The sequence below is a fragment of the Oryx dammah genome, unplaced genomic scaffold, assembly GCF_014754425.2.
Source record: "Oryx dammah isolate SB20612 unplaced genomic scaffold, SCBI_Odam_1.1 HiC_scaffold_4, whole genome shotgun sequence".
Lineage (NCBI taxonomy): Eukaryota > Metazoa > Chordata > Mammalia > Artiodactyla > Bovidae > Oryx > Oryx dammah.
This window is the reverse complement of record NW_024070188.1, coordinates 11344331-11356498: the sequence shown is the minus strand read 5'-3', so window position 1 is coordinate 11356498 and position 12168 is coordinate 11344331. Positions and strand designations below refer to the sequence as shown.

The 12168-nt window shown below is 37.3% G+C and overlaps 1 protein-coding gene across 1 annotated transcript; it reads left to right on the top strand.

The window, feature by feature from the left end:
* Window positions 1-507: 507 nt before the first annotated feature.
* Window positions 508-11966, top strand: CUNH6orf58 (chromosome unknown C6orf58 homolog). The gene is made up of 6 exons (XM_040238967.1): window positions 508-825; window positions 2619-2705; window positions 4509-4693; window positions 6562-6662; window positions 6946-7184; window positions 11557-11966. Exons 1-6 carry the CDS (start codon window positions 522-524, stop codon window positions 11670-11672), a joined length of 1032 nt encoding a protein of 343 aa, XP_040094901.1. The 5' UTR covers window positions 508-521; the 3' UTR covers window positions 11673-11966.
* The last annotated feature ends 202 nt before the right edge of the window (window positions 11967-12168 follow it).

Below are 12168 nucleotides of genomic sequence, written 5' to 3'. Positions count from 1 at the left end.
CTTCTGTTCCTTTAAGAAGCAGCATTTCTTGTTCCTTTATGAGAAGCCCTAATCTCTGCATATGGGAATAGCATGGCAACAAACTGCTGTTCTTAGGACACTGGGAGAAGGTAAGATTAGAAACTGTGTAAACATGGGCAAGAATGCAAGGCAGGAGGGCTAACCCAACCCAGGGATTGAACCCACATCTCCTGGGGCTCTTGCACTGCAGGCGGATTCTTTACCATTGAGCCACAGGGGAAGCCCATATTTGCATGTGTATTTATAAATTGTGCTATGCAATATTGCTGATTATTTATCTCATGCAAGTTTAACGCCCCCCGCTCTTCTCCCCTCTCTCTTCTGGTGTCCATTAGTTTGTTCTGTATATCTGAGGAAGCAGCCTATTTTCCTTGGTAAGACTTTCCTACCATCTCAAGGAAATGAACAAAGGTGATATGCTCTGATATGAGGAAATACCATGCCTTCTTCCTGCACTTTCCAACAAAAGCCCTGCCATAGTCTCAGACCCCAGCTCCAGCATGCCGTCTCTTCTTGCTCCTTGGGCCTGTGTGCTAGCTTGTTGCATTTTTGTTTCTTCAGCAGAAGTTTTCAGTCTCTCAGATCAGTATCTCCTACTGTGGAATGAGAGTCCTGGTCAGTTCAGTGACTACAGTATGGAGAATGGAAAGTACATTATTGATCCCTGGGTATACCCTAAGAGAATGGGCATGTATAAAATCCTCCTGAACAAGACAGCCAGTTATTTTGAAAAATTCGCACCAGATAATGAACAAAATTTTTTATGGGGATTACCTTTGCAGCACAGCTGGCAGTATATGACAGGTAAGAATGATTTGTCTTTACTTGTATGATTTTTCCAATCTACCCATGTGGTAATTGGGAAATGGAACTCTGTATAAACCAATTTTTGAAAATCGATTTCTTTCCTTTTCCTCTTTTCCCCCTATAACCATTAGTTTTCTACTCTTCTCCTCCATAAATCTTTCTGGGTTGCCTGTTTTGATTTGAAACTGCATTGGGGCATAGAGCATAGTTGCCAAACACAAAAAGACTTCATTTCCAACATATTGGGCATTCTACTTGAACTCCTACTAGATGCCAGATTCTATTTTAAGCACTGTGATGAACAAAACAGTCAAGAAGATATTGCATTAAAACAGATGATGTTAAATTACTTTGAATTTCTTGAAGTTCTAACTATGATTACCTATACATGTAGATGGAGAGAGGCAAGAAAGGGACCTTGTTCATGAGGATGTTTCTCTGCAAAAGATCAATTCCTTTCAAAAATAAAGTTCATTCTAGTGTTTAGTAGGCAGATATGTTTGGGCCAAAGATTCCTAAATTATAAGATATTTGGCTGGCAGAAAGTCTTATGAAAGAGAGTGGTGTCTCTTTCACTCCATACTATAACACTACCGATAAGGAAATTTGTTCTGTTCTGATGAAAAAAATATATATATAGGGAGAAGATTATAGTTTATCTGAGATCTAAGGAGGAGTCACATGGTGGAGCTACTGAAGTTGGCTGTTCACCCACTTTTGTCAGGTGATGTCTTGAGACTCAAACCAGCTCTTTATCAGGCTTTTCCTAGAATCAAAAAGATGGAGATCTAGGAGAAATCATTAGCACTATGGGAGGCACGCCAGTCTCAGGGGCCTAGGGGCCAGTAGTAGATGAAGGCTGAATGGGCTGGTAGATTAGTGTTTTTCTTATTCTTTCATTACACTTACATATTATGATCAAGCCTGACTAACCTTACCTAATAATGGGCTTATATGTCTCCAGCATTTGCTAAAAGCAGCTGTGGGGTGGGAGTGTTTCAGACAGTTTCCTTGCCATCCAAGACCTTACAACGCAATTAAAACAGAAAAGATATCAGAAATGAAACAATGAGCAATAAATAACAACTCTTGGTTAAAAGCTAAAGTGCAAAATAAAGGGACACGGTGGAGTCAGATGGAGTAATCAGAAAAAAAAATGGATCTGAATTGAAATTTGAAATGTGAACGAATTTCATTGGGGAAAAAAGAAATGAAATCTACTAGGGAATAAAAGTATGAACAAAAACAGTGGTTCTCAGGAGTGGCTGCACATTGAAAACAACTACCTAATTTTCAAAAATATCAATTTAGGTCCACCAGCAGAAATTTGACTCTTATCTCAATAGTATGAAAAAGTAAGGTAAAGAACAATAGCATGGCACAAGTGTATGTGACTGGGTGCAGTGTGTGTGTGTGTGTGTGTGTGTGCCTTGCAGTCTGAGGAACAATCAGGAAAGTTCACACTTCTAATATTCATGCAGGTGAATAGATTAGCAAGTTCTTTAATGATCATTGTTCAATAACAATCAGGTTAGGAAAAAGAGTAAATACAAAAGCAAATAATATTCAAAACAGATAATTCTAAAGTGGAATATTGTGATGTTAGAAGAAGGAAAAGAAATTGGTCCTGATATGGGAAATGAAGGTAAAGAGTGATAGGAAGAGAAACACAAACCATGAGAAGATAAATGTTTGTGCTTCTTTGCAAACAAAATGAATTAGGCCAGGGATGATTATAACAAGTTTCAAAATGTGCATAGTAAATAATCTGTGTATCCTCTCTCTTCTAGGCAGATTGATTGATCCCACCCGAACAACAGACTGTGGCTATGAATCTGGAGATCGTTTGTGCATCTCTGTAGACAGTTGGTGGGCTGGTATGTTCATTTAATAGCGAAATAGGTTAATAACCTTCCCCCAAAGAAAATATTCAAGTTAAAATCTTAGGGACGGACACAAAACAAAACCAGCACTATTGCTCCGTAAAAATGAATCCACTTCATCATGTATCTCGTGGCCTTTATGTCACATTCTAGGATTTAATGGCCACAATTTCAATAACGATTCCTTAGGACATATTTTAGCCAGGGACTGGCACAAGGGGTTGCAAAGGACAATGGCTTTTGAATGACCAGCACTGGTGATAGATGGGAGGTCCCACTAAACAGAGAAGTCTCCAGGACCAGGAAGGATGAAAAAGGAGAGAACACGAAAATAATACTTGTTTCTTTCTTCATTTTGCTCAGACCAAATATATTTAACTAGAAAACTTGTAAAAATGTCAGAGATTAATGTATCACAAATCATTCTATCAGTTAGTAATGTAAGGCTTCTGTCAGATATTTAATAGTTAAATATTCAGAAGGTATTTTCTAATTCTTTAATTTTATCTTGTGCGTTAGTGGTGAAATTAATTTACACACAATTTCTTTGAGATCTTTCCCACTAATTAGAAACAAGGTCACAGTTAATTTCACTTTCTTAGAGTGACATGCTGGAGAAGGAAATGGCAACCCACTCCAGTGTTCTTGCCTGGAGAATCCCAGGGGTGGGGGAGCCTGGTGGGCTGCCGTCTATGGGGTAGCACAGAGTCAGACACGACTGAAGTGACTTAGCAGCAGACTGACATGCATCATATACATCTTTACTTATTTTTCTTGTATGATCCTAATTGAGTCTTTCCAAAGACTCAGAAATTGTCATGGCCACAGATCTAGAATTTAGGCTTCTTTTTTCTCACATGGACTCCAATAGTTTGGAACATCAGCCTGCTACCCTGGGGCGGAGGACTGCATTCAGAATGCATGTCTATGCTGAAAAGTGTTCTGCATCACCAGTGGTAATCAGTACAACAAGTTTTAGAGTCAACTAGATTGGTACGTCTACATTTGTTGGTATGGGTTCTATTTAGAGAGCAATTTAAAAATCTTAATTCAGTGTTAATTTAGTTATCCAAAGATTTGTTGCCAACACTTAGCCAACATTTTTGCTTCAAAGACTTAATGTGAGACAAGCCCTTCACAATGTCATGGTTGTACATTAAACATAAAATACAAAATATCCACACTATTATAGCATATTAAGATAATTTAGAAAAAAGTCACATTTCATGGTAAAACCTCAGAAGTGTATCATTCTACGCACAAGTAGATATCTTTCTTCCATTTTTACATAATGCTTTGAAAAAATGAATGATACCAAATTCATTAAAATTACTTTTTGTGTGTTAAAATGTTGTAGACAACTATTTCCTTCCCTGATGGCTCGGTGGGTAAAGAGTGTGCCTGCAGTGCAAAAGACAACAGGAGGCACGGGTTTGATCCCTGGGTTGGGAAGATCCTCTGGAGAAGGAAATAGATTCTTGCCTGGGAAATCCCACGGACAGAGGAGCCTGGCGGGCTACGGTCCAAAAGGTCACAGAGAGTCAGACACCACTGAGCGGCAGCAGCAGCAGTGCTCAACTATTTTAGCCCATCTTCATTTCTAATTGCAGGGTTATTAACAGAAACACGATAGAGTTGTGCATATGATCCTTAGGGAGATTTTCAACATTTTGCGGTGACTTTTTTTTCATGTTTCTGGATCTGTGACTTTTTGCTTAAAGGCTTACAGATTACTTAAAAATATCCTCTATCATATTTGTCAGCGCTTGTGTTAATGACAGGTGTCTTCTTTGACAGATATGAATTACTTTCTGTGTGCCCTGCCCTTCCTGGCTGCGGTTGATTCCGGCATAATGGGGATATCATCAGACCAGGTGCTGCTTTTGCCACCACCCAAGGACCAGACAAAGTTTTGTCTTAGTGTTTCTAGTTGCCAGTCCTCCTTTCCTTCAACGATGAGGAAGTGGAATGCCCTTTACAAGGTGCCTTTTTCAAGTTTTATTATTTAATTTCTCAGGAGGTGGTAAGAGAATTTCTTTTTTTATTGGAATATAATTGCTTTACAATGTTCTGTTAGTTTCTGCTGCACAACACTGTGAATCAGCCATATGTACACACACACACACACACACACACACACATACACACATACATATATACATACACAGGCTTTCCTGGTGGCTCAGAGAGTAAAGAATCTGCCTGCAATGCAGGAGGCACAGGAGACATGGGTTCAGTCCCTGGGCTGCTCCAGATCCCCTGGAGGAGGAAGTGGCAACCCACTTCAGTATTACTGCCTGGGGAATTCAATGGACAAAGGAGCCTCTGTCATAGCCTGGCGGGCTACAGTCCGTGGCGTCACAAAGAGAAGGACACAAGTGAGCATTCACGCACATGCACGTGCTATGCACACATCCTCTTCCTCTTGAGCCCCCCTCCCCCATTCCACTCTTGCAGATCATTACAGAGCACTGAGCTGAGCTCCTTGTGCTATACAGCAGTTTCCCACTAACTACACATTTTTACACCCGATAGTGAATAATGCCAATGTGTTCTCTCAATTTGTCCCCCTTTCTCCATCCTCTGCTGTGTCTACAAGCCCGTTCTCTACACCTGCACCTCTATTCCTGCCTTGTAAATAGGTTCATCAGTGCCATTTTTCTAGATTCCACATATATGTGTGATGTTTTGTTTAGGTTTTTGTGTGTATTATATGGTATAAAAATATAAGTTTTTATGCAAGTTATATTAATATCATTACTTTATGGGCTTCCCTTGTGGCTCACAGTAAAGAATCTGCCTGCGATGCAAGAGACATGGATTCTGTCCCTGGGTCAGGAAGATCCCCTGGAGAAGAGAATGGCTACCCACTCCAGTATTCTTGCCTGGAGAATCCCATGGAAAGAGGAGCCTGGCAGGCTACAGTCCATGGTGTTGCAAAGAGTTGGACACGACTAAGCGACTACCAATTTCACTTTCTTTCATTTTCATTCCATGACATCAAGGCATTACATGTCATTTACATCCTCTGAACCAATACAGCATTAACAGCCTTACAGCATTCACAGCAAATCTCTCCACTCATCCCACTCTAAACAAGCCATACATAAATGCAAGAGCACATACTGAATGGAAAAATTATTCTGGTAAATTGAACCTTCAGATCAAGTGAGCAAGAACACTTGGGAAAAATATGATTATGGGGTCGGTTTTAGAATAGTTAGTTAACTTCTTTCAAATGATTTGATAAGTGGTCACAAATAGGTATAACTAAACTATTACGTGGCGATCAAAATCACATATTCAATGACCAAACTAAAATACATTGGTTAAGCATAGTCATGGACCAAAACCAATGCAAAAAGAGATATTTACTAGTTCTATAGACTATTAGCTCATTTTTAAAGATTTTATTAAGTTATGTATTCTTGTAATTTCCACCTTTTCTTAAACTTTTGTGATAAATTTCAACTATGGCAGCAGAAAAACAGCTGATAAACAAAAAATAAAATTCTCTTGGGGTTTGATAGAAAACAACAAAATTCTGTAAGGTAATTATCCTTCAATAAAAAATAAATTAAAAATGATACTGACTTTGGGGGGAAAATGAGGTTCATCTCTTATAGATATATGCAATATTACTCTTAATCTGCTCCTAACTGCTCCTAATCATTATTATAGTCTTTACAGATTGTCCGTCACTCATGGCTTGTGAAAATTGATCCATAGAAATAAAATTCACCTGTGATGTAGACTATTGCTAAATTGGAAATGTGGACAAAGTGAACTTGTAGTGAGAATAGTTGTTCCAGTTGAGCAAACATGAATACATTTCTCTCCTTTACTGTAGCACCTGCAGTCACCTTCTAGTAGCTTCGAGGACTTACTGAAGTACTTGTGGGAGGCTCATGTCTCAAGCTTGAAAGATGGTTACAAAATTTTTGAAGACAGGTAAGCATGGATCCCAAGTTACCTCTACTTAATATGGCAAATAATTTTTGGTCTTATCTATACCTTTTTATTTCCTAATATCCGTCTTCTTATTAAATATTATATTTAATCTTTGGGAATTGGTTCCCTATATCATCTAAGGCAGGCACTCAAGCCATCGCATTCTAAAACTAAAAATTACATTCTTAGTTTGTTAACAGAAAGTGATCTTTTTAAGAAAATGACGAGGGTGCTGTTCTGAGTGACAAATGATAACTGTACCGTGTTTCTGCTTGTCTTTTAGGTTAGAATATTATTCTAAACCAGAAGCAGGATTTGGGAAAGATTGGTACGTGGTTTTGGACTATCTAGCTGTAGCCAGCTTTCCCACGACCTTTAGTACAGTATCTGAGTTCCAGAAGGCCCTGCCACCACGAGTGCTTGTGGATGGGGACAGAGCCCCCTTCATCAGCGACTTTACTGACCTTCAGAACATAGTCCTGCTTGGTCTAAATCTTCTTCATGAAGTGGATAGCATGACAGGTAAAGGCTTATAAACAATACCTTTAATCAATATCGCATTGAATAGAGCAAGGAAGAAATAATGATGATCAGAGATATATGTTGCCATAACACATACTCTTAAAGAAACCAGAACCATTCTGGCCCGAGGACTACAACAGTCATTAACTGAGGGTTGGGCTGATCATGCATGTAGTTACTGTTTAAACTTTCAGCTTAGGAAGGGGAGGCAATCATGCATGTAAAACAAGGGTAAGGCAGTGTGGAGCAGGGCAAGCAATGCTCAGACAGAAAGAGAGCAGTCATCTTACAGGCCCTGACCATATAGGTCCTTACTGACCCATGAAGCTACCAGACTATCTCGTGTACTTTTTTCATCTACAAACCCAGATATATTCTTTCTGTTGTTGTTAAACAGTATTTTTTTTTTAAAGCCTTAATGTCACTTTTAAATTTAGAAAAAAAGAAAAACTTATCATGGCAAAACTAGCAAACTGACTTATGTGAGTTCCCTCCCACCAGCCTTACTAGTCATGGCAGAAGTATTCTGCTTTAGCCCCTCAGTTGCAGAGTTTCTTAGCAGAGTGAAAAAAAGAAATCTGTAATTGCAAGTTTGAATTACTACATCATCCCAGTTTTCCAGACATGCACTTATGCAGTGTACCAAACTTAAAATGTAATTAAGATATTAGTACTTTTAAAAACTAAAAAAAAAATTAAAGCTTTTTTTTTTTGAGCAGACCATTTTTAAAGTCTTTATTGAATGTGTTACAATATTGCTTCTATTTTATGTTTTGGCCATGAAGCATGTGGGATCCTACCTCCCCGACTGGGGATCAAACCCACACTCCATTCATTGGAAGGCAAAGTCTTAACCACTGGACTGCCACAGAAGTCCCCAATATTAGTATTTTTAAAACACAACAAAATGAATCTGAAAGATTTAAAAGATATAAAAGCAAACTAAATGTTAAACTATATGTTTCTGAAATCTTATTTGCATTAGGTAGAATAACAAACCCAAACCTTATGAGCTTCTGCAACTGAAGCCTCTTCTTGCATCCTCCAGTAATGGTCCCAGGGCAATGTTCTCAGTCAGTGGCAGCTTTCCTTCGTACAATGCTGACTGAAGACGCTTTCATCTCTAGCTCTTCCAACCCCCAACCTCTACATGATTCACAACTCACCAACAGAAAGATACTGTATTGGAGAAAGTCTTGACAATTCCTTCACTTCATCTCATACTCTACTGGTGTGACCTAGTCACATTATCCCATATTTGGATGCAAGCAGGGGGAAGGAATTAAATTGCTGCCTAAGAACAGTTTTGTGTGACAAATCTACTCCATGAAAGGAGATGCATGTGTTTTAGGATCTGCCCAGCCATCTCTGTCAAATTATCACATAGCATAATTGTATTCTAGGCCTGGATCATATAAACTGGCTCTTCCTTAATCTTCCTAAGATGAAAGGGTAAAGAACTGAATCAAGAATTGAAGGTCCCTGAAAGCTGGGAAGGCCTATACGGCAATATTTTGACAAGATTTGATTTTACCAAAATTTAGCTTTGAATTTAATATGTGGTTTTGAGTTGCTTTCACCAGAAAAAAAATTTAGAGATTAAATATGGAATACTAATGGTTAAAAAAACAAACCTTGATATCATAATTGTTTAGATATCACATAACAAGGTATTTACTATTGTCTATCCACTGTTGTCATAGCTTCACATTCCCACTGACAGTCAAAATTCAGTAACAGCACCAAAGACCTTGGGATCTCCAAATGAGCAAAGAATAGGGAAAACAGATATGTTAAAAGCAAAGCATTAGTAAAATACAAATAGTGATATTAAAAAATGAGCACTTAAATTAATTAAACAGAGACAAATATTTCCATTCACAAAAATCCTCTCAAAATATCATTTAAGTAACTTTTAGTCTCCAGAGATACTTTATGATGCTCTTCACAAGGAATCTGAGTTAAATTCACTGCATAAATAAGTAACAGCAGACTTTTCAGACTTCCAATTAGCTCGTTAACATTTCACTGATGAAGAATGTAATCAATTCTAAGAATTGTCATGTAGTTTTAAACATTTTTTTAATTATGTGAAATTCTCAAGCACCTGTCTATCTGCAATGGCATCAGCTTTTAATCCTTGACTACACATATTTTCCCCTTCCTGGATCACAGCCTTGCCATGGTGAAGGGGCTTCTATAACTCAGTGAAGCCATGTCAGGCAGGGCTACCCAAGACAGATGGGTCATAGTGAAGAGTTCTGATAAAACAGGGTCCACTGGAGGAGGAAATGGCAACCCACTCAAATATTCTTGCCACAAGAGCCCTATGAACAGCATGAAAAAGCAAAAACATATGACACTGGAAGATGAGTTCCCCAGGTAGGAAGATGTCCAATATGTTACTGCAGAAGAGCGGAAGGCAATTACTAATAGCTCCAGAAAGTATGAAGTGGTTGGGCCAAAGCAGAAATGGTGTTCAGTTGTGGATGTGTCTGGTGGTGAAAGTAACGTCCGATACTGTAAAGAACAATATTGCATAGGAACCTGGAATGTTAGGTCCATGAATTAAGGTAAATTGTATGTGGTCAACAGGCAATGGCAAGACTGAACATTGATATCATAGGAATCAGTGAACTAAATTGGATGTGAACGAGTGAATTTATTTCAGGTGACCATTATATATACTACTGTGGGTAAAAATCCTTTAGAAGAAATGGAGTAGCCCTCATGGTCAACCACAAAACTGGAAATGCAGTACTTGGGTCCAACCTCAAAAATGACACAATGTTCTCAGTTCATTTCCTAAGCAAATCATTCACCATCAGAGTAATCCAAATCTATGCCCCAATCACTGATTCCCAAGAAGCTGAAGTTTACTGATTTTATGAAGACCTACCTTCTAGGACTAAAACAAACAAACAAACAAGAAAGGATGTCCTTTTCATCATTGGAGATTGGGAATGCAAAAGTACAAAGTCAAGAGATAACTGGAGTATCTGTTATACTGGAGTAACAGGCAAGTTTGGCCTTAGAGTACAAAATGAAGCAGAACAAAGGTTAACAGAGTTTTGTCAAGAGAAAATGCTGATCATAGCAAACACCTTTTCCCAAAAAATCAAGAGATGACTTTACTCATGGACATCACCGGATGATCAATACCAAAATCGGATTGATTATGTTCTTTGCAGTCAAAGATGGAGAAGCTCTATACAGTCAGCAAAAATAAGACCTGGAGCTGACTGTGGCTCAGATCATGAGCTCCTTATTGCAAAATTCAGTGTTAAACTGAAGAAAATAGGGAAAACCACTAGGCCATTCAGGTGGCCATTCAGGTGATATGACCTAAATCATATCCCTTATGATTATACAGTGGAGGTGACAAATAGATTCAAGGGATTAGATCTGGTAGACAGAGTGCCTGAAGAACTATGGACTGAGGTTTGTAACATTGCACAGGAGGCAGTCACCAAAATCATCCTAAAGAAAAAGAAATGCAAGAAGGCAAAGTGGTTGTCTGAGGAGACTGCAGATAGCTGAGGGAAGAAGAGAAGTGAAAGACAAGGGGAAAAGGGAAAGATATACTCAACTGAATGCCTGGGTCATCACCCAATTTTAAAAAATCAGTCCTTGGTACAAATTTATAGAATTTGAAATATACTTAAAACAGTGCAAATAATTGAATAAATAAAACCCATGCTGCTACTACAAATGAAATTATACTCACTGCTCTGCACACACTTTTTACTGGAAAATCTACATGGAGGTTTTGCAGTATCAGGAAAGATCTATCTAACCCATTCAGTTTAAATTATATGTAGTGTTAATGAATACATCATAACTGTGGACATTGTTTTCTGTTATAAGTTATATAACAGGAAATACTATAACAGTGACACTTCATGTATGCATTTCTTGCCATAATTTGTTATTTTACCAAAAAATATACATAAAGGAAATGTATTCAAGTTGGTAGGTCATATATTGCTAAACGGTGTTCAAAGATTTTTCAGAAGTTTACATTTTTGTTATAAATGAATTGAGTTTCCTTTTTTCTCCAACCTACTATCATATAGCAATTTCTAAAACTTGTGTGTAATGTAGAAAGTGCTACTTCACTCTTATATGAATTTACAATTTCTTGAATATGTGTTCTTTTCCCAGTTTTCTGGTTAATTACTTATATTTCTTATTAATTTTTTGTGTAAAAATCTAGTCAATTAGTTTCAAATTTAAAGATCTATGTGTATAACTATCATGTAATATACACATATACTTATGTCCAAAATGCATAGAATTTTATTTAAAATAAACATTTTAGCAAATGAGTATACATTTTAATTTACTTGTAATTATTTTATATCCTTTCCAGGTTCACTATCTTTAACTATATGGAAAATTTTAATGAAGACACAGGCTGCAAAGACACTACTTCTGGAGTTTTTTGAAGCATTTCTTGCCATCTTTAATCCAACATTTCTGGGATGATTAATGAATCAAAATGAACAATTCTAAATTGCTGAGCAACAGTAATATCAAAATTTAACACTGTCACAATCATACAGTTTTCTTGTTTCTGGTGTCTCTGATTTATGCTCATGTGTTAAGACTTTGTCCATGCATTCCCACCTTCAAGTTCAAATTAATGCTATCATTATTTTGCTCAATTAATAATTCTTGATTTTTTAATTTATTAATACTTAAAAGGTTCAAGATCTAAAGAAGATTGTATTAAGCTATCATAAATCATCGAGAAATAAATAAACAGACAATAAACTTGGATGACTCTTCCGTTGTTATCCTATATAACCCAATACCATGAAATTTAGACCAATATGTCTTACTGATTTATAACCAAAGTCCAGAACATTTTAAACCAAAATACTGACAAAGTTTTAAAACTCATAAAACAGAACTGACAAATAGAATATAGAATTAATTTGTTAGGGTTTTTTGTGTGTGTTTTCACTAATGACAAGTTTAC